At 41.8% G+C, this 24091-nt stretch overlaps 1 protein-coding gene across 12 annotated transcripts in view; it reads right to left on the bottom strand.

The window, feature by feature from the left end:
- RNF111 (ring finger protein 111) overlaps window positions 1-24054 on the bottom strand; it is a 46278-nt gene extending 22224 nt beyond the window's left edge. For 3 of the 12 annotated variants that reach the window (XM_085515660.1, XM_085515662.1, XM_085515665.1), the window contains exons 1-3: window positions 18031-18268; window positions 11103-11998; window positions 3394-3520 (exon numbers count right to left, since the gene is read on the bottom strand). In XM_085515660.1, the coding sequence (XP_085371786.1) occupies window positions 3394-3520; window positions 11103-11979 (1004 nt within the window). In that variant the 5' untranslated portion in view covers window positions 11980-11998; window positions 18031-18268. Of the gene's footprint in view, window positions 1-3393; window positions 3521-11102; window positions 11999-17647; window positions 17713-18030; window positions 18320-23875 lie in introns of those variants that run through there. The other 9 variants (XM_085515657.1, XM_085515658.1, XM_085515663.1 and 6 more) reach the window with 9 other exon arrangements.
- Window positions 24055-24091: the final 37 nt, after the last annotated feature.

Genomic DNA, 24091 nt, shown 5'->3' with positions numbered 1-24091 from the left:
TCCCCCTTTTTTAATAACAAAAAAGCATTTTGGTTATGCTGAAATACAAGTCTAGTGAATGTGGCATGGCAGGGTATTTAGAAGCACTATTTTAGACTTTACCAGATAACTTAATGGAAAGTGTCTAACATGTAATCCTATGAACTAAGTACTGGCATTTTATTAACAAAAAAAACAAACTGTGAAACCCTACAGCATCAGTCATGCAGTAGCTATAACTAATGTTACTACTTTGTTAGAGAAGTCTAAGACACTCTGAATTCTACACTACCCCTATGCAGTCTGAAACAGCAGATCTATGAATGGTGATAGAAGAGCAAAGATGATAAAATCCTGTAAGAATTAAGTCCTTCTGAGTATTAATTTGTGGCAGTGTTTTCAGAGGATCATTTCTGAACTTTTAAGGTCCAGAGATTACTTTGGACATTTATCTTGTGAATATTACTTCCCTTGTACCCTCTAAGAATAAACACAGCTTTGTGTAACATTTAACAAAGCTCAAGTGAAATGCAGCCTGAGAAAAGGAAATCCTACACCTGTACCATTCCTAAGGAAATGGGTGATTTTTTTTTCCTGCAGACATTCTACTTAATTTAGTCATACCAATCCGAATGCTCAAATCAATGATGCTTTGAAGTTTAAGCTAAGAGATTACTATCTTTAATTAGGAAAGTGATATTTCACTGCAGGATATTTACCACCGACTCTCCTATACACACCAAATAGCTCCATTTTCCAATTTGGAAAAACAACATACTCAAACTTCAGTAACTCAGCAGTGAAGAAAAGGGAATGACTAAAACAAAAACAAACAAAACCCACTGCACAAATCACCATGGAGTTCAGTCAACATTTCTATTCTGCCTGTATTCCTTTCACTTCTCTAGCAAGCCATTTTCTCAAGCAAGGCATTTTCCAGTAGTGCAAGAACTATGCTTGCTAGTCTCAACTGGCTTATGTTTCAATTGCATGCAAGCACATTTTCTCAAGGTTTGCATTCAGAGGAACATTCTGACATTCCAGAATGAAATTTGCCTCCCAGGTGCCTTTAAGTACTTTATAATTTACTCCAGAAATGACATACACTTTTCCAAATCTAATCTTTTACATTAGTTTGCATTCTGTAAGTTCTTCTGTTAAAAGCATACACACTGCTACTCAACTTATTGGTTGAAAAAGTTTTAGTTCTAGATTATTCAATGCAAATAACAGGCACGTATAAAGCTTAGCCTTAGTTTTCACAGAAAAGAGCCGGTAGCACTACAGAGCATCAGAAGAGGATGATTTTCACCCAAGAATGTACTTTTACCTTCTCTAAAATACAGAAAATTTTCTCACCTATAAAGAAAAAAAAAAAAAAAAAAGGAAAAAAAAAGGGAAAAAAAAGGGAAAAAAAGGGAAAAAAAGGGAAAAAAAGGGAAAAAAAGGGAAAAAAAAAAAGGAAAAAAAAAAGGAAAAAAAAAAAAGAGAGAACAAGGGAAACCATTTATTTTGCTCTGCATATTATTGTGAGTTTTTTAAATAGTAACCATAATGTTCAGTTTGCTTACTGCATTTACAGTTTTATACTGAACTACTATTACGGCTTCCAACAGCTGCCTTTGGTCTTTACATTGTGGTTTGGCAAAACAGATATGCTTGAACCACGAAAAAAAATCTGCATAAGAACTCCTTTACGTTCATAGCATAAAAGAAACATTTCCAGACATTCTGGGACCAAGATTTGAACTGAAGACTCTTCTTTACTATAGAAAACCTCCCTGATTTTCTTCTGTTACTGTACTTTTTTTTTTTTTTTTTAAAAATCACATAGAATCACAACATTCTTCAACACAAAACAATTACTTTAATCTTCTCAAGAAGCCTTCAGCTGAACGTTTTTACAGTGAAGTCCAGAAGCCTGAGGTAAAGAGTTTCTTAACAGGCTCAAACTTTATCTGACCATTCCATTATGATCTTTAAATAGTAACAATAACAGTTCCTTTGAGAAGTCTGTATGTTACAAGGTCTACCAATCTGAGCAGACTAAAATTTAAATTCACCATTGGTTTGGCGTCCTCCTTGTTGAAATTGACACCAACACATCAATAAAACTGAGAGGAGGGATGCTGCTCTTGTTTTGGTGGTACTGTTACAAAAGGCAAGGGAAGAAAGAAGTAATTTTCCAAGGTTTCTTATAGCTCTCAAAGAAAAATAACTTATTAATGGTGGAAAGGGAAAAGCTGAGTTTCCAGATATGTTTTATACATCTGTGATAAGGTTCGAACTGATGTTCTATAAGCACAATTAGTTTAATATGCCCTCATTTTTAACCCTACAAAGCTTCACAGAGCTATAAGGTGTCAACAAATTAAATTCGCTTAACTCGGGTTCTTCCAAGCATACACATTTCACAAGTTTTAATGATTTTTCTCAACAGACACTCATGTGGAGAGGTTATTTCTAGAAACATGTTTCTAACAATTTCCTGATGCTGCACCTGCTCATTCTGCAGCTTTTTCTTTCTTACTGAAGAGTCGCTTTACACCTTCCTTAAAGAAGAAATACAAAGAAGTATTGCTGAAGAAATGCATTTTTACAATGTTGATTTCTCCCACTTCTCTCTATTTCTTCTCTGATACAGAAGTAAAGCAACAAAACATATAGCATCCTTTCTCTCGAGAGTTCAAAAAAATACCATTCATTCCAGTTATTCATATTTTCATGAATTCACATTATACACACACCCCATTTAACCATGAAGTTTGATTGTTAGAAATGCAATTTATTCCAACAGAAGTGATTTTTGCAGGAAAACCCACCTGTTTTTTAAACTTAACGTTACTCTGATGAAAAATACAAGGAAGGGCTTTGTATTTTACTGCCTATTATTCCCTTGTCATTTGTCAAAAATGGGTAACCATTCTTCATATTCTACAATTTTGCTTCATGTTCACAAATAAACCAGTGTATTTAATTAGCAGGCATCCCCAACAGTCCCATGTACACTACCAGTTTCAAATCTGCTCCAAAGAACTCCTCCATTAAATTCTATAGAAGCTGACAAATATGGAACAAAACATCCAGAGGGGTATGGAAAAACATGAAAGCATATGCAACAGTGGCTTCATAGAAGCAGAATGCTCTCCTAAGCCAGTTAGTCTGTGATGTCACTACAGAGCTTAACTTCTCCAGAACTCCAATTCTCAGTCACAGCTACCTCACCAAGCTCCTACCAGCTTTACTGTCAAACTTTGGTAAACCTGTGGGTTTTTGTGTGTTTTGCAAACTGGACAAGAGCTGATGAGAATTTCTGCAACACCACCTTATGGACTTTTAATGACATAGGCTCACCCTTGTGACAAACACCGAGTTCAGCATAACTATGTTAATATCAAGAGAGGCAAGTCCCACCTGTAGCTCTCACCAACGGTAACAATCTCCACTTCACTATCTGTTGAGGTAACATTTATTTCTTCGTTAGCAGTGACCTGGGGTGTGGAAGATGCTTCAATCACCACAACATCTTCATCAATACTTCCTGATGAGGAAATAAGAAGAAAGTTTGCAGACTTCATCTCATGAGCTGTCATGCAAAACCATTTTTTTTCCTAGACTTAAGATGTACAATTTCACACAGTATGTCAAAACTTCAAGTGCAACTGTCATATAGGACCTAACTATCAGAGACTGCAATTATATTTTAAATATTGAAGTGAAAATACAGAAGACAGAACACATACAGAGAGAGGAAATAATACAATTACATAAATTAATGTTCTACTGTGTACTACAAGTAATTCTGGTAAGTTTTATTAGCTGTAACACATTGAAATTCAGACATTTAATGTAAATCCAAAAACTCCCAGACTAGCAATGCAGGAGTGGTTTGTTATCTTCAATAGCTTTATTTCTTCCTTGTCCATAGGAATTCCAATCTCAAGGCCAGACTGTAGAATATGGAAAAAGCAATTCACCAACTAATATACGCTGTTTCCAAAACAAAATGAAGATCACAAATAGTGGTCTTGCAAGCATCTTTAAATCTACAATTTCACTGACATTCACAATCTTACACCAGACAGAGTTAAAATGGAACTATTAGCGGTAATAAAGCAACCCCCAAAACCCCCACAAAATCAACTCAGAGAAAAGTTCTGATATGAAATCATTTCTGGAAGAGTGGCTGAAGTTCCAGCCTAATGATGAGACATGTAAGCCTCTCTATAGCTACAATATTGGCAGTGACAAGTTTGAGCTACCTAGAATACTTAAATTGGGCTATGGATTTGTTCACTATTGCAATACTGCTGAGCACAACAGAATTCGTTAAATAAATGAGCTAGGTAACTTAGAAATAGCAAGTCTACCAATCTGGCAGATCTCTTTTGAGACTGCCAATCTCTTCAAGAAAACTGCCTGAAGAACTAGGCCTCTTCCAAGTATGTCCTGTACACACTATTTCAGCTGCTTTACCCTATGACAAGGTATATGCTCCTTCATTCATTTGCAGTAAGCAACAGCTTCCTGGACTAGTAGAAGGATGTACTGCTGTAACTAATATCCACAAGAGCTCTGCAACCACTGAGCTACGTCCTCATAACTGAAACAGGAGAGACAAACAAAGATCTGGGGTGATGGGCAGGGCTCTACAAGATTTCTTGGTTTTGGAAAAAAAAACCCATGAAACTGCATTTCAGATTTTCCAGCAGTCTTCTTTTGTTACTGGCTGTACTCACCCCAGAGAGATGGTACCTGTAGATAAAAGAGATCATGCTTCCAAAAACTGGTATTGACCAAAATGTCGTGATCAGAAGCAGTATGTGACAAAATCAGTTCTCAGAACTCACATGACAACTATGGGAAAACTGATATTACTAATGCAGCATCTACAAAATAGTCACATCCTAAAACTGAAAAAATAGAGGAGCCGTTTTATGTGTCAAAAAGCTGCACTCAGTCTTCAATATATTCAGAGGTAAGTAAATGTTGGAAGTGTGACATCTTACAAATGACAGGCAAATACACAACAGCTTCCTAACAAAGATCAGTTCTAGCGACTTCTCAGATAAAACCAGCCAGGCAACTGCTCTGGGCTTCCAAATACACACTTCTCTTAAGTACATCTGAAAGAATTTTGGGAAAGAAATTTGGGAGTCTGAATGTCCTCAGACTCAATAATTACTTAAAATTATGACAGGTGAAGAACAGCACAAGGATTTGAACTCAAGTTTGATCTCACTGTTTCTGAAAGTAAAAGCACCTCCCGGAAGCATAGAATGTCATGTAACTGTAGTGCATACCTTTACCTCACCTCTGACGCAAACCTCTTGTAAAAACCAAGCAAAGCTCTCAGCTGGCATCTGTGCAATTCAGATACTCACCATTGTGGTTTAAGAGTTGATTTTACTCACTCCTTTTTAAAATAAATTTTTAGCTGTGATGTCATTTTACTGACTGCAAATTAGTCAGAAAACATCAGTTATTGTTATTGGCTGAACAGTTTTAGAAACTCCAAAATTACTAATCAGGTCTTCAGGAAAACAGGTGAGGCTTCTATAAACGCCCCCCAGTGGAGCTGTATTTCAGCCTTCTGCACTTCCTACTGCCTGTGCCTTATAGCACTTAGGAAATAGTTCTATAACTTGTCTGAGAGATGTAAGTACAAATTCTGCCAAAGGTAGTGAAACCTCAAGGTTGCTGGGTTGAAATACACAGACCCCAATCCTAGCAAAGCCACGCTGTTTTGTTAATTGATGTCAAGTAACTTCATAAGTTGAGTTGGCTTCTGAAGGTAAGCCTAACCAGGATTTCAAACTGAGCAGCTTGTTAGCAGACTTGCATTTCATGTGCATCACCCCATGAAGGTAAAGGAAACCTTCTTCAGTGAGATGACTGCAATAAAACAAATGGATTGTCAGAGATTTTGCTAAATGGTTTCTAAAAATATTTGCCCAAGAGAATTTTGAGGCAATCAGGTGTGGCAGATATTTACCACACATGCAACTCTTTGCAGATGCCTGGAAAAGCCATGGCTGCACTGAAGCAATAAACATACCTAAGGTTCCTCCACAGGAATATCCTTTGAGTATACACACCTATAAAGAAAACTTAAGTTGTTAAGGCTAGGTTTATAAAAGTAGCTTCAAAGAACATTTTCATGTTGGTAGTGTATAAAACCAACAGAATCTGACATTTCAATAAATCCTGTTTTTATTCACTGCATAATTTGCATGACATACCAACAGCCAAGGGAGAAATAGAACAAGAATGTACTAGATGACAAGATACCTGCACACCTTTCTAAGTATTACTTTTGACCCCACAGTTCACTACACAGGATGTTTTTACATATTCCACCGTGATGGAACACGCTATTTGTTTTAATGAATATAACAGTCACCAACCAGTCATTTTCAGTCTGGACTGAGCAAACTTGACCTTATTTTAAGGATAAATATTAATACCTTACTCATCAATGTATCACCTCAATGCTTGACCCTTTAAGAGACAGCTAAATCCGTATAACAAGTGTTACTGTGCTAATGCTATCCTACTGGAAGCTATTCTCCCTTCAAAGAGAAGAGACTAGACTGATGGCAGTAAGGAGTTATCCACATTTAAGAGTGTGGATTTCATTCTATTTTATAACTACTCTCAACATAATAACCATGGTTATACAGCAAACAAAATTACCCTCCTGCAGGTATATGATGCTTCTCTCTCAGCCACCTCCTGAATCAGAAGACATAGCAAGCAAATTATACTCTAGTTGTGACTAAATTAGCCTCTGGGCTACCACTAATGGATTCATTCATTTTAAATGAGCTGGTTAAATGCAAAAATCCTACTGACAATTCCAGGAAGAATTTTATTATTTTCCATTCTTTTTTTCCCTCTACCCAAATCCACAAATTTTACTTTACAGCACAAGCAAAACACCAACCAGTTTAAGTTTTGCAGACGCTTCCAAACTCAGACTCGCTAACAGTAGCCAGTAATTAGGTTTTGTATACAACCCTAATTTGAATGGGCTCAGAATGATAATCATCCCTTAACAAGCAAAACAACTTCCAACCCAGCCACCCCCAACACCTGCCAGATTAATTTATTAACCTGAAAACATCTTCAATAGCATACTACTCTGTTGTCCATTAGTTAGATCTTAAATTAGTATATATTTTCACCCCAAAACTGTAAGATTTCCAAATGGTGTCTGCTGGGTTCTGCTGATAGACCACAAGCAGTTCTGGGAAGAAAAGTACTGTATTAAATAGTTCAGTAACCCAGAAGTGACAGGCAAGAGATGAAGCTGTGTTACACACAGCACTGTTACTTGCCTTCAGTGGACCATGACATGATCTGCATATTAAACAATCATCAGTTAACACCGATATCCCACAGAGGACACAAGTATTACCAGCATAACATCCAAATTTATGGCAGGCCAACTAGTGTCCTTCCTAGAGGGTACCCTGCAATTACCATGAGACTTAACTAGATGAAATATTACATGTAAAACAGTGAAGAGGTTTTACAACATCCAGTTCCAAATGAGACCGCTTGACCAAAGGTTAATGAAAAAAACCAAAACCATTTAAAACAAGAAGTCCATTCCCAGTGACAGTGACAACTTATTTTGAGTTCCAAGCTTTCAGTGGATCAGACCAACACCCACGTTGTGGCTCATGTTCTCTACACCCAACAGCCACAGCATTACAGAGATCAGAAAGCTCATCTTTGCCTCTTCATTTTTCATGGACAGCTGTGAGGAAGTGTCTAATGCCTTTCTGAGATTGCTGATACTACCTGTCTCTACAGCAGCTTGTGATGGTGAATTCAAGGTTACTACACGGTCAGTAACAGAGCATGAAATTGATAAAAGAATATCCTACTGGTGCTCTACATGAGCTCTACATGAGATTACTTGGAATATATTTTTTACCATCTGTACAAGACAGAAGAAATGTCCAAGAACATACAAACTGCACAGTACTCTGCGCCCTAGTGGAAAAGATGTTAGACAACCACAACTTTTAGGGGATCTCATCCAACCATAAGCAATGCTGACAGGGGCTCACCCAAAACTCTACTTACTGCTTTTTAAATCATACACATTGACCTTATTTCTATCAGCTGCAATACAGCAAAGCAACTCCAGAAGTTGCACTCAGCACAAAAAGCTGCAGCAGCCATACACTACTCAGCTCCTCCCAGCCCTTTTCTACTAAGGAACACATCAGAAAGGATATGGCATCCACTTCCCTGCTCACTGTTGAGATAAAAGCTCTCAATTATGAGCTGTATCAGTTACCAGGGGAATAGGAGAGCTTCTATTTTCAGGAGAGATTAAGTAACTGAAAAATCATTAACAGGCAGATCACTTCCATTTCATGCATGTTTATCTTGAACTGTTAATAGAAACCTGTTTAAATAAACAAGCAGCATTTCACATTCAGATAAGCTTTTTCACCAGCCTATGGCTTCTAAAGTACCAGATGTTTATATTCAATATTCTTGGAAGACATACAATAAGTATATTAGAGGATTCTGCCTCAGCTTGCTCCTCCTCAGCTTTGAACAAAAACCGCAGCAGCTTCTCATCAGCATCATATTCTAAGGAAAGCAACAAGGCTTGTCTAGCACTAGCTATTCAAAAGCACCACGTAACGTGCCAGACTTGCAGGAATTTTAAACCTTGTTAGGCCAACAGTTTATGACAATGTAAAATTCTACTTTTTTTTTTTTTTATTATTATTATTAAAAAACCCACCATTTCTTGCAGGTCAGATTTACTGCCAGCTGAATAATGTAAATGTAAAGCTGAACACCTGCTCCCAGCTCAGCTTTTTTGAGACTTCCCTGAAAGACTGGCTGCCTCCAAGTGTCATCCACAGCTTTTTTATATCCAGGCTGAAAAATCTGAAGTTTTACTGCAATATTACAGAGATCCAACTCCAGTAGCAAGTTGCAATTCTGCCACCCTTGACATGAAAAGTCAAAAGATTTTCTTTCTAGATGTTTACACACGTCCTCCAAGGGCCAGAGAAAAGTTACTGGCCTACCTAACCAAAGCACGGAATCAAGACAAGCATTGCACAACAAAACGTTGCTGCTTGAAGTTATATTATCTGTAAGCTGTTTTTTTTATTACTATCAACTTACAAATTTGAGTATATACCTGAAAGCACTGCAGTTTCAACTGTATCCATATCATTAAACTATACAGAGGTGTTTTCACATCATCCATGTCCCCAGCTCCCCTCTCCCTCTCCTGAATAAACTTCCTGTAGTCATCTTTAATGAGGACAGTGCCTTTTGTGGCAAGCAGTTGGTAAAACCACCTCATCTACTCCCAAATGTCCTGATCTGGTACTTCTTCAGTCTCCTCACACTCCTGAAGTGCAGAAGTTCCACCAGAAGAATAGCTGAAAACTTACAACAGAAAAGGGAAGAAAAGCTCTACGAAGTGTTTGGTGTTAGTTTGCTTTTTAGTTTTATAAAGACTTTTATAAACAGCTTTGTTAGAACAAACAAAAACACCCACCACACCTTCATTCATATCACATTCCAAAATTAACCACAAATTCCATTAGGTACAAGCACTGATTTATTATTTGTTGCAAGAGTAGTATTACTTTAATCCCTTGCAATACTCAAACATTTTCCCTAAGAGATACCAATATTTAAAGCAAACGAGTATTCTGACATTTCCTTAATACAAATTACTAGTAAGGAAGCCACAACAGTGCAGCGATGGTTTATGAAGTGGTTAGGTATTACTGGATCGATTAAAATTGTATTTTTTTTCTTTGCTGATTACTATTTTCCACCTTTTCTAAGTCTCTCCTTTAGTGCTTTTACATATATGCTGCGGGCTTCATTCTTAGCAAAAGTTCCTACTCTTTCAATGTATTCTATCATTTCAGCAGATGCACCATGAAGGTTGCTGTCCCTACCACTAACAGGCTACTATAGCAATGCTTAGCAACAATGTCACACTTGCCCACTATACGTGCACATTACATACCTGTTTTCCCAGCTGGCCCCTAATCTCTGTCCCAATTAGTTCACTAAGCAGAAATGCATTATCTCACAGCAAAAAGCTACATAAAGTGCTAATCACACTCTTCCTAAAAATAGGACACTTGCACAAAAGAAGTCTGCTCAACTTCCCACTCTAACTTCAGTATGTTTCACAAACATAACTTGATGAAGCTTAAAAAAAGGATGTTTCTGTCCCCACAAATATGCATGAAGACAGCTAAGCCTGCACAATAATCCTTCCCTTTTAGAGTTATTTACACTGTTTCAACACTTTATGAATAAGATTTTTGCCTTACAAATTCTACCTGTTGTATTAAAATAGTATGTTAAAGAATAATACGCAAATCATTTCCTGTGACAATGAATAGCAAGTAATGATCTATTTAGTACTGTGGCTCTGTTTAATCATTAATCCTCCCCCATCGTGAACATATTTTTATAACATGTACTTGCAATTTCCAAGGTTTTTTCTCAAAGGAAAAATCAGCACATTCCAATATATGGTTTCACTTTCCGGAATGCTCCACTAAACAGCAGATACACAAAACATGGCAGCACAGATTAACACTGCTGTGTCCTGAGCATCTACCTCCCCACGCTCTACAAAAAACTGGAATGATTTACAGAAGGCACAGCTGCAACACCATAAATGTAACTAGCAACAGGTTAGCAAATGCCTCACACTCTGTACATTTATGAAGGATTCCAAGACAATTGGAAGAGGGAAAGCAAAACAAATCAGCGTTCAAACCTATCTTCAAACACTATCTCAAGACATACTAGAGAAGCATCTGTGTAAATCAACTGCAGTATCAGTGCACAGACTCTATGTACCTAGGTAAAGCATTTGGGGCATATATACATATATATACACGTATACATATTATACAGTCTGTGCAATGATCTTGCAGTTGTTTTCTATAATTTCAGGCCTTAGAATTTTCTTTTATTATCATAATAGTAAAGCTAACTTCAACTGAGTTGTAGGTACAATGCATCTGCAGCAAAAAAAAAGCAAAGCATACTGTATGTGATGAAAGCTCAGTAATAGAAACACTACAGGAATTCCAATTTACCTGAAGGAACAGCTGTATTGTTCTGGTGGTTCTCGCCAGGTGACACGAATAAGTCTTCCTCTCCTTCAGTGGATGAACTAGAGGAAGATTCACTACTGAGATCATTCTCACTGGAACTGCTAGAGCTGGGTAGCAAAGCATACTTCCTTCGAGCTAACACCTCCCTTTTTTTCCTCTGCATTAAAATTCGTTCCTTCTGATTCTGTGTCCGCTGTGAGGAACTGGTTTTCACAAATCTCTTTCTATATGGAAGTCTTCTTAAAGAACTGCTGTGAAAACAGGGTCTTTTCATTAATAATCCAGGTACAGAGTCTGCCTCAGTCCGAGGCCACTTTTGTGACCTCACGCTGTGAGTTCTACTCGTAGCATTTAGCACTGCCTGAGAGTGTCTTACAGGAGCATCTTTTTCTTCATCAGACGTTACTGTGTCTGAGTCTCCAAAATGTAGGCTAGATGAAGGCGAAGAGATACAGTCACTAAAAGAAGAGTCATTGTCTTCACTCTGTGTTTCTAGATGCTGTCTTAAACCCAAGACTCCTTGGTTTTCTTTATCAGGACAGTTCTGTGTGTATGAAGGACCAGCCTGCTGGCTCTTGCGTTTTTTTCGCACCACGAGACTTTTGTCTTGGTCTGTACGGTTGCCATTCATATCCTTCTGCTTCTGAGAGTCACTGCATAAGTGAGAGAACTCATTCCCTACTTTACTGGCAATCATCTCCACATCTGCAGGGAAGCTTTTGGCTGCCCCAATAGGCTCAGGGTTCAAGAGGATCCCCTTCAGGCTCTCCTGTCTCTTTGGTGCATCAGAAGGAACTTCACTCTTCATATCCGCTTTTAGAGTATAAACTATATTACATTCAGGAGTCCATTTAGACATGGGAAGTTTTAAGAAAGGCCTAGAAATAAACAGACATGCATTAAACAAATGGAACAAAACAACAAAAAACTCAGCATGTTTTTCAAAGAATGAAAATGAAGCAAGAAAAAAAGTCATTTAATCCCGAGGCTAACACCACCTCCTAAGGGAAAGCCAAACAACACCCAACAAAATACTGCTGTTTCATAATAATGTTACAAATACTGCTTGACGGTGTGATTTTGAATTAAGACAGAACTCACGTTATTTGCGCTGAACAGACATTCTCATTGTCAGCCAAAACACTATCAGTTTCACAAAGGAAATATCAATGTATGTCTGTAAAAAGCATGAATGATGTCTGCTTTACCAATGCATCAGTTACACAGAAATTACATCATCTTTAGCTGCAAAGCTCCAGCAGTTAACCATCAACTAAGCTGTATTCCCACAGCCTGCAGCTTTCTCTATAACTGCATATGGATAGCAAATAACTAGCATACAGTTCAGTGTGATGACAACTGTGCTATAAAAATCAGTTGCTTAGAATTCACAATTATTTTCTGAAAAGGTAAAGGATAAAACAGGAGGTATGTTGAGCCTGAGTATTTTGAGGGAAAATAATAAAAATCCTGTAATTAATTACAGTTTCTCTTGCATATACCACACGTACCCTTAATGGCTGGTACAAGGTCACTTCCCCTCCAGGTCCCACTATTAGGCTGCCAACACAACAACATAAGCCTCAAAGACATTTTCCAAGAAAAAAACTGTTCTACCATAAGACTATTGAGAGCCAACAGAACAATAACATCAGTAACTCATTCAGCTTCTACCTGCTTCATCTGGCACCTCTGCCATCTGTTTAGAATTTGGTTCCCATTGGGATAACCCCCGAAGCACTCTTTACTGCAAGAAATATCACTCTTTTGTTCTTCTAGTGAATAAGGCTATTGTAGACATTTGACACTTGCACTATTTCAGCAGCTCTTCACCACTGCCCAACTTGTTTGAATGAACATCTCCTGAGCTTTTCTGGCAGAAGCGTTACAACACTGAAACAGACCATGCAGCTGAACAAACCAAAAAACAAATCAGACACCAACCTGATTGACTGCATGAGCACCCTGCCAGCAATACCTGACTGCTCGCAGGCTGTGCTGACAAGACAGCTGCTGAAACAAGAAACAAAACACACAGAACCCAACCTTATATGGAAACAAAGTGCCTTGGGCAGCACAGCTGGAATATCCACAAGGCCACAAAAAAGCCTAAGTCAGCAACATGGTGGGTAGCACTGCATATTTACGTCACTATCTTCTGCCTGCACCTCCACATTAATTCCTTAGCATGCCAACACGTGCTTATGTGTTGCCCATGTTTAAAGCTCTTGTTTGTTTATATAGAAAGAATCAGTACAAGACTGGGACTGCAGAGACAAACCAGGATGTCTGAGATGGCTTCACAAAGCAATGCTTTCAGCAGCAGCTGTGAGTGAGGTGCTCCTAACAGCCTTCAGAATGACTTAGCTGTGTCTGCAATAGGTATAAATGGATGTGCTATCCCTGTCAGCCCGTGATCTCTTCAGAGCCATAAGCAACCAATCCAGCTCTTCAAGTGATGCACTCAGGAATAACAATTTTGCATGAGGTATACAGGTTGCAGTGCTAACATCTCAAGAAGCCTCAAGGTTCACCAGATCTTTCATTTATGTACCCAGTTGCCCACATACACAAAGTGACATCAGACAAACAAAGCTATTTAACATTCTTCCAGAAAGGAAATCTCTATCCACTCCTAACTTGTATTTTCTTTGAAGTTAGCCAAACTTACCTTGTAAAACTTCTAAAGTTAAATCCCTTCCCTAGAATGTGGCTTCTATGAGATTTTAACATTATATTTACTATGGTAAGCTAATATTGGTACTGTCAACTTCATAAGGAAACTTCTCTGTTAACACCTGATATATGCACACAGATCATCTTCTGTGCATTGTTCATACCACAAACCTTATTGACCTGGCAAATTGGAACAGAGCAGTAAATGGAAGTGCTATACAAACTGCATCTTGAAAGAACAGCAGCCATTCTTCTCCTATCATTAAAAATACACCTCGTTATTTTTTCAGTGAGGCTGTTCCATCAGATGAACCAAGACACCAAAAACAGGGTAAACAAACAGCCTACAAAATCTGTGCAGAATCGTGGGCAAAAGCAAGATAACCTACGGACTATTGCTTCCTGTTCTCAAGGGCAGAGAGCCAAACCAGACTGATTCATGCATGACTGATGCAATGGGAGTCGACAGAGGACTTTTAGAGCCATCTGAGAAGCTGCACCCCCAGTGTAAGTCTATGAAAATCAAATCTCAGTGTTACTGTGCGCTGCTCCAACAAAAACAAAGAACTCCCTGGAGCAGCCCATGAAAAAGCACCTGTTAGCCTGGAAATAGTCATGCCCTATTCCTTCATACCTATCAAGCAGGAAAACAACGCACAATGTAGTGTAGCAAGAGCATGCAAACATCCAGTATTCAACTCCACTGACAGCAAAACAAGTGCAATCAGATTTCAAAACTTTATTGTGCTTTCATTTCTTTCATTTTAGCCACATGACAACGACTCCATGCTCTAAAAATTTATTTTTAACAGCTAGTTTTTAGTATGCTGTATTTTGACCTCCTACTCCTCAAACATAAAACAAGAAGCTGCTAAAACAAATAAATAACTGATTGTTTCAGATCTACAAAGCTTTACAAACAGCAAAAATCAAAAGGCAACCTGAATTTACGTTTGTTTTGTTGCTATGAAGCACCAAACTGAATTTTTTATTCACAGGGCGATATTAAGTACCTCTAAAAAACATTTTTCTTATTTTATGTTAATTTTTATTATTATTGTTTTATTAAATCAACAGCAATACAGTTACTCAAGAATTCTCCAGACACTGCATTTCTCTTCTGCCCTGCAGGAGGCTGCACTACATCACACACACACACAGGTTCTTCCTGCAGCTTCCCAAGGACACTTCCTTACACGCAGCCATGAAGACTTGGCCAGAGCTTTGCAGAGCAGTGCTACAGTTACCTGCAGATCAAGGCAGGGCAGCTCACTCCTAGCAGCCAATTCTAGGAACCATTTTTGGCTCCACACTTCAAATGAAACAATGTCATTTCAAGTACAAACTACTCCTATTGATCTTCGCAAAGATGTCTCAAAGGCAAGTCAGACCACAGGAACTGCGAGCAGCAGGAACAGGCCTCTGGACCTGCAAACTCCTGCATTTCACGGCTGGAAAAGATTCCTCAGGGACCTCCAAGGTCTGTCTCCTCATACACAACACAATTCAGATCAATAAAGCAGTAATTTTGCAACAGAAACATCAAGGCAGCTATGAAATAGGTGCAGAAAGGCTCTGTTCTGCCATGTTACATAATTCACCTCTCAATACCTGGGTCTGTCTCAGGTTTAATTTTAATGGAGAGGCTACTGAAAGCACCTCACTGTCTGACACCTTTAACAGAATCCAGCACAGGACAGCTACAGCAGAGCAGCTCTTCCAAGGACTGGATGTAGGGCCCGGTTCCAGCTGGAGCACAGGGAACCCACGGAGCACGCGCAGCTGGAAGCACCTCAGCTAGATGAGCTGGCAAGCTACAACAATTCTACATGGAGTCCTACCAATAACAAGTTCATTCTCCTGCCATACACACAAGCTATTCCCAGCCAGTTAAGGCACCCACAGAAATCCTTGCACCAGTCAAGCATCGGTAAAGCACCAGTATGTACTTACCCACCTGAGCAAGGAACCTGCTTGGCCTTGCACAAGAGATGCAGGCAGGTGTATTAGACAAACACTGTGTTCACAAGGCACATCCTTCAGTCTAGACATTTCTTTGCTCTGTCCTAGGCTTAAACTCAGTAACTACACATAACACTGTATAAATCATAGTTTTAAGACAGACACGTTATGATTTGGTGATCAGGAATGTTTTGGCACTAGCAACCTCCAAAACAAGCATAATTACAATGAATTCAGGAACAAGGACTTGCAGTTTATAAAAGAATGACAAAATAGGATTATTATTTCTTTTATTGAAGCTTAAGACACTAACCAGGAAGTCTGATGAAAATCTGCCTTAGCCAATATTCTGCGTACTGCTTCCAGAGACAGCTATAAAACCCCCGAATAACAAAGCCATCAACAATTATTTCAGATGTTCCTTATTATTCCCTCTGGCAGCTGTGACCTTTCAGGTACATGGGACTATTCTTAACGTAGCATCATTTTGCAAACACATTTTTGAGAAGTTTAGAAGTGAATTAAATTGTCCTGATTTTCCCTCACCCCAATACTTTTCCCCCATTTATTCAAATGCCTGACACTCAGGCAGTTGAGGAGCCGGGGCAGAGCACTCTTACCTGTACCTCCTCAAACAGCTGGTTTTACTGTTGGAGAAAGCATGAACAATTGAAATAAAAATCCTTGGTCTTGGAAAAAAATACAGCAAATACTGGCAAGATAAACATCATTGCAGCATGGACACCTCCAGTGAATGACCAGGCTGGTACAACTGACCTGGTTACAAAGGCCTACAGAACAGTAATTTGCACGGTGACAGTTGTGGATCTATTAAGATATATTCTTACTATGATTTACGAAGATGTGAAATAGGAACAAATACTTGGAGCTGCTGGTCACCCCTGTGCTCCCAACAGACACAATTGCAGCTCTAGCTGTGATGGCCTCAAACCTCAATAAACAGATGATTAAACATGCAGGACTAGAGGAGTTTTATAACTGGAAGCTTAGCGTCATACACTTTTATTTAAGTAAAAGGTAAGAAAATGCATACAGTCTTTTCTGTCCTTTTATTAATCATATTAACTCATGAGGAGGTTATGCTGTACTGCAGATGAGGGCATGACAGGTGACTGGCTGCTCACACCTTCCCCTATCAAACCTCACATCCTCAAGAGATGATCCGAACTGGGGGTACCTTTGGCTGACAGCACTTCTCAGACTCCAGTAAGACTCTCCAGACAACAAAAGGGAGAGTTAAAAATACTGAATTTGTTGCAGAACTATTCAGATAACAAAGCCTATAATTATGCTAATTATTAGAAACTGTATTTTTTTTGTTTCCAGAAGTGACATAGATATTCCAGTTCTTTCCATATGATTTTTCCCTTAAAAAAAAAAAACCAAAAAAAACCAAAAAAAACCAGAAATATTTCACTAAATAGCCATAATTAACCTACCTTTGGGATCTTACACCAGTTACAACAAAGACAACACAAGCCTCGATGCAGCACCTGAAAACCTAGCATTTCTTTATTAATTTGTAGTACATATCCCACAAGAAACCATCAGGGATCTCCATGCCGAGCAGTCAGTTCTTTTATTCGTGTCATACACTGAAGTCCTTGCATTAAAATTCAGACAAGGTTTTACAATGAGGTGAGCACTCACCTTTCCCATAACAGCTTCTTTAGGAGGAATAGCTCAGTATGAGGCCAAATCCCACAGCTGACACTCCCAGGCCTCCCTCATCATTCCCCACGGCCACACAGGGAGCACCAGCTCCAACCAACGGATCATCCCCCCAAGGACGCTCCAACCCCCCACATACAAAGCACCCAAACAACCCTCTCGCTACCTGCAGCTCCCTGTTCCCACCCGTTACAAACCTTCACGTCTCTGCCGCTGCCGGCCTACACAACTGGACGAGCAGCACACGAGGCCCAACGCAACCTACGGGTTTTGTTTTTTCTTTAGGGGTTAAGCAGCACAATACCAACTTGGCGGCCGAAACGAATGACGTTATAACAAACCCCCATTACACACGCGTAGAGAACTCATTTCCGTCACGGCGATATTTACGGCACCTTTCCAACCAGCCGTAGCCCCGACCAGCTCCTCGGCCGCCCGCAGCGGAGCGGCGGTTCCGTCGGGCAGCGCAATCCCCGCGCTGCCCCCGCTCCCAACGGCCCGCCCCGCTCCGCCGGTCCCGCTCCGCCCGGGGGCAGAATGCGGCCCGCACCCCCCGCCGCCGTGCCCCGCGCCCCCGTACCTGAGCAGCGAGGCCGAGGAGGAAGAAACGGCTGCCGCCGGCGAGCCGCTCGGGGCCGGAGGAGGGGAAACGGCCCCAATAGGCGCCGGAGAGGCCCCGCGGCGAGGCCCGGCACTGCCCGGAGCACAGCGCTCACGCTCCGCCCGGTCCCGGTGCCCCGCTGTACGGCGGGCGGCGTCCCACTGCTGCGCAGCCCCCACCACCGCCGCTCCCTCCCGATGCGCAGCGCGACACTCGGCGCTGCTTTCCAGCAGTCCGCAAAGCGCAGCCGCACGTTGCAGCTCCTCCTCCCGGAGCACACGGCGCCCCCTGACGGACGGAGGCGGCACCGCCGCGATCCGCAGCGCCGAACAACGGCCGCGTCCTGACCGACAGAACGGCCACACTGCGGGACACGAGGGACGGAACGGCCAACGGGTGGGAATTCCGCAGCGCAGGAGCGGAAAAACAATATGAAACTATGTCTCAACCAAGGACGGGGAAACTGGGGAGAATACTTAAACGCTGCTTTGAACTCTAATGCCAAAGCCGGTACTGGCCGGCAGGGAGAGGCACAGAGCTGCTCTGCTCAGCAGTGGATACACTCCTTCAAGGGAAAAAAAGAAGGAAAGAAAAAGATAGTCCTTTTCACGGTTGGTATCTGCAGAAACCCAAAGGTTAAACAGGTTAAAGTGAGTCTTGTTCAATGTCTAAATGACTAATTCCGATTTCAGAACAGTTCGCAGCCTACACAGTTATCCAGTTACACTGAGATCCTCAGCCACTTCTACCTGAACCACTTTGTGCACACCTCAGGGCCAGGCAGAACTGAAGGCAGAGTCAAATCTTACCTAAGGTCAAAATAACACCAAACTGCAGGAGATCGCACTTCATATGTTGGTTTTTCTTTTTTTGGGGGGTGGGGGAGAAGTAACAAAAAACAGAAGGAAAAAAAATTAAGACCAAACCAACCCCCTACCCTGAGCTCAGCTTTAACAGCTCAGCCTTCCAGGTGGACACAGCCCTGCACACGAGTGCTACCTCAGTTTGCTCACTCACAAATGACAAGTAGGAGCAGCTCCTTCCCATGCACACACCACCTTTGGGCAGGCAGTCCCTCCTGGCACACAGAAAGAGATGTCCTTGCTCAGAGCTATGTTAACTGCAAGCCTAGTCGTGTCCAAGCTGATATAAACAGCATATACTTCAGCTGCTATCACAAATGCAGAAATCACCCATCAAGGAGCTCAAAATCACTTGCAGTCAAGGAAGCAACGCAGCTGGTACTGCCCAGCCGTGACTCTTAGATCATCTGTGGCTGTACAGACTTAAAATGGACAATAATAGCACAAATATTTAAGTGTTGCATCATTAGTAACTATGATTAATAGTCATCAGCAGAAGGCATTGTGGTAATGTTGTGAGATGACAGAAAAAAATTAATAATCACACAAAATCTATAGGATTAATAATCAGGTGTTAATAAAGGTCACAGCTCCCAGCAGCCCAGGTGAGGACCTTGCCAGTGGAAACCACAGACATGGGGATGATGGTAAAACCTGCTTAAAATCTCACACTGTGAACAATTTCTAGTGGGAAACAAAAAAGAGACTGACGCATTTGTAGAGTCAGAAATAAAACTGCAGCTGGCTGGGCGATATATTTGATGGGGATAAATAGAGGAATTAACGTGATTCAGCCTGGAGCTTTTGAAAGCTCTGGAAGATAATGTGCCCCACTCAGGGAGCTGTTTATTTTTAAGACAGATGGAAATGTAAAGTGTCCTACGTTACTGTCAGCCTTAGATGCGGGAAGGCCCCTCTACTCACCCATTTCACATTATCCAGCCCCATACGGCCTTGAAAGGCGAGATGCAACTTCTGTGCAGCACATTAGAACACATAATGTGACCAAATACGTGTATTTAATTATGAATCAGCAGCTATTTTTAGGGCAATTAGGTTTTAAACAAACAGAAGTACCTGTATTCAATGATCTGATTTTACACTAAGAAATTCAGTAGTCATTTCCTAATGAGTTCATCTATTTTCAAGCAGACACAGAAAGGCAAATATTGGCCTTTGATTTCCAAGCAGTTTGTGTTCCTCTTCCATCGCTTGTCTGCATAAACTCTAACGAGAGTGACTTGAGATCAAAAACTCACTCCTGAAGCCTTCTGACTGCTTGTCATACGGTGCATCAATAATACATCAGAAAGGAAACTATACATCCAAAGTGGAAAAGCTGTTTTTCTAGCAATTATGTGTATTAAATTAGCAGTGAACATTCATTTCAAAGTACCTACTGTCAGGTATCCACTGAAAATACCTCCAATGGTATCATTCCTTCCTGCCTTCCCCTCCCATTAGACAGAAATAGTGCAGCTGACAATTGTTAGGCATAAGCTTGGTCAGAGGTTTGAATACAATCAGACTGACATCACAATTACTACAGAGCAGAGTTTGAAGCTGTAGTAACTAAGCAATGTAACGCAGGAACCCGGCAGTGGTGCCTTTCAAAGTAAAATGGACTCTTCCTGTTGATTTCAATTAATTCACATAGCTCAAAAAAAGTTGCATCCAGAAAGGAACTGAGTCACTGCATCATTTACTGCTGAAATAACCAGCTTTGATGAAGGTAGCAACAAACACAGAATGCAAAATACTGCATTAGAACCTCAGCTTTCTGAAGCAAACAAACAAAAGCCTGAAGCTGGAATGAAACCTCTGGTAACAAGATGGGCTTTGAAACAAACAGTTGTTACACCGTATCTCCCCTCTCCACCTTTTCTTCAACCAACATCTTTTCTAAAATGTGTCTGGACAAACCACAGCTGTGAGAAGAGGAGAGAACTGGGCACAGTGCTCAGCTCCAGGTGAGTGCTCTGCCTGTGAGGCTGCCTTAAGGAAGGAAACGAACGAGAGAGCGGCAGGAACTACTTCCCTATGTCTTAAAACATGGAGTAAGGCTGTTTTTAGAGGCCACTTATTAGATCTGCACAGGGCATGCTGGCATTTGGTCCTCTGCTTCAGACTGAGGTAAGGAACTGATCAGTCAGTGCTGCTGGAACTGAGATCACGTTCCATGCAGAACTACAAAGCCCATGAAAACACACTGAAAACATCTAAGGACGGTCACAACTCTTAGATGACTCACATATAAGACAGACAAAAATACATCACAGGAGCAAAGGTTGGGAGTTTTATCATTGTTGCCATTTAAAAACCAACATGTGCACCAAACATTTCTCCTCTTTGAACAGATACCACTGTCTCCTAACCAAACTTAACCATAAACTTCAGAGCCTAACTGTACATAGCAGCCTTCTCTTTGAACATCAGTACGTGTTTCAAGAGACTGTAAAAGGACAAAGAGGATTTTTTTTTTACAACAAACAAATCATCCAACTCCAGGTTAGAAAGCAGCCAATATAGACTAAAATTCCTCAGCAAATCCAAACAGACCTGATCATAAGAGGTGTACCTAGAAACTAATGTGAAAGATGCCAACCAACATGATTTTTCATTGACAGATCAAACCAACTTTATTTTCAGTTTTGTTATATGAATAAACTGAAGATCCCAGCTTTATTGAGACTTCCGACATTCTGTTCCATCAACATTTTTATGAGGAAACTTCCTTTTAATAGGAACTTTAAGAGGAAACTTAAAGAGGAAACTGGATAGAAACCACATAACCCCAGTCCCAAACTGTTTGTACCCTGAGCAATGCCGCTAGTAGTTCAGCATCAAACCTGCAGTTTATGTCCTGTAAAGGCCCTCATACCTCTGCATAACAGCTTAGACTGCAAGTATAAACCTGCATCTAACACCATGGTTAGTGGTACTACACATGGAGCAAAAGTCAACGATGAAGGCAGAAATCACTCCGAAAATGTATACATGTAATGAACAGAAGTGCAAAGAAATCAGGTGCAGAGAATCAGTTACCATAGGAAACGTTCAGGAAAGAAACCAACATGTAGAGTGGATCACAAACTGCATACGATAACACCTTTGTGAAGCTGGAAAAGGCACACAGCTCCCAGATGCAGCATTGGAAGTGCTGGCACTAAGGCAACTTGATGGAAGTGCAGCACAAATGCTGGAGAGGTCCAACAGAAAAAGGTCATCTGTTCTGGAACTCGGATCAAGGAAAAGAAAATGATCTGGATTTATACCCCAAAAATAAAGGAGCAAACAAAATGTGCTAATAGTCTTCACATAAAAATGCTGTGAAGGAAAAAGGAATTCTGTCCTTTAGAGTCAGAGTAAGAACTGCAGCAAAAGGGATTTAGGAGGCATCTGAAAAAGGACAGTTAAGGGCTAGACTAGACCGAGGAATGAGTGGCATCCCTAGTTAAGGCTTTAGGAACAGGTCAGACGAACATCAGTCAAGGCTGTTTTCCTAATGGCGTACCACGCCTCGAGGAAGGATAACTGAGACTAGGTATTAGTTTTAAGGTCACTGTTGGCTTTTTAGATCAACAGCTTCCACATCTACGTGACATCAACCAACAAATGTAGTGGTTGAAGTGAGCAGATACTGCTCTGAAAGCAGGTGAGCACTGCAGGTGGTAACCTACTGGTCATTCCCAGGGCTGAGAACAGAACAGTGCAGTCTGTCCCTCCTGATACAACGCTGCTGCAGGGAGCTGGCAGTCCTGGCTGATATTCTGGTAGATCGCTGAACTCAAAGTAGAACTGAAACAAAAGCTGGACTTAGCCACGTTCTGTTTGAAAGTTACACCAACACCCACAAAATCTGTTTCTGTGGTCTAAAGTAAATCTAAGGAGTCCATCAGTTAACCTCAGCCATTTCTGATAAATCAGATGTTACTGCAAGTGTTGTCACAGGGAACAGCATGAGCAAGAACACACACAGCACTCCCACTTCAGACTGCTCTTTTCACTAAATCTTCACCATGCCGAAGAGACATTTAAAATCCTCCCACACTCATAGAATCGTAGAATGGCCTGGGTTGAAAAGGACCACAATGATCATCGAGTTTCAACCCCCTGCTGTGTGCAGGGTCACCAACCAGCAGCCCAGGCTGCCCAGAGCCACATCCAGCCCGGCCTTGAATGCCTGCAGGGATGGGGCACCCACAGCCCCCTTGGGCAACCTGTTCCAGTGTGTCATCAGTACAAATTCCGTTTTAGGCTTTAGCACATGCTTAACTTCTGAATGGATGGGTGTCAGCCTTTGTTAAACGCTAACGACTGAGGTAAAGGATTATGTATGGAGGCTCTGGAAACAGGAGAGGAAGCTGTTCCCAACCACTCCGCCGGATTCCGGGCTTAACTTACACCAAAAAAAAAAAGCGTGTAAGAGATTTATTAAGTGAAACGAGCACATCCCTGCAGTTCGATCAGTGCACATCGCTGAACGAAGGCAGCACAGCGCATCGCTGCGACGGAGCGGTTTCAAGGTTAGAGGATTCAATTCACCCCGAGCGACGGCTCACAACCGGAGCGCGCCTCGCACGGCTCCCACAGCCCGACGAGCCGGGACACGCGGAGCTCCGGCCCGGCCCAGCGACGGGCCCCGCCGGCAGCACACGGCGGTAACGGCTCCGCTTTTGTTCCGCTCGGAGCCGACGCGGCGCTACGAGCGGGCGGACGAGCTGCGGCCCCGGTACGGCGGCCCGTGACCGCGAGCTCGTACCGACAAACGCCCGCAGCCGCCGCACCGTCACCTCCTCCGGGCCGGGCCCGCACCCGCGCGAGGCCGAGGATCCGAAGCGCTCGGCGGGGCCCGGCGGGACGCACCGCCCGGCTCCCGGCTGCGGACGCCCTCCCCGGCGGCCCGGCCCCGCCCTGCGCCTCCCGCAAGGCCTGGCCCAGCCCGCGCCGCCCCGGGGCACCTCATGGCTCCCAGCGCCGCTCCCTGAAGAAGCGAGAGCCCGGCCGGAGCCCAGCGCCGTCCCGTCCCGTCCCGTCCCGTCCCGTCCCGTCCCGTCCCGCTGGGCGGGGCCGCACCGCGGCACTCACTCACTCCCCGCCGCACTCACTCACTCCCTCCCTCACTCATTCACTCACCCCCGCCCGCCCGACCCGCCCGCCGCCAACCTCTCGCGGGG

Source organism: Coturnix japonica, chromosome 14 (assembly GCF_054131305.1).
Source record: "Coturnix japonica strain WE chromosome 14, WE-NBRP24, whole genome shotgun sequence".
NCBI lineage: Eukaryota > Metazoa > Chordata > Aves > Galliformes > Phasianidae > Coturnix > Coturnix japonica.
This window is presented reverse-complemented; position numbering and strand designations above follow the sequence as displayed.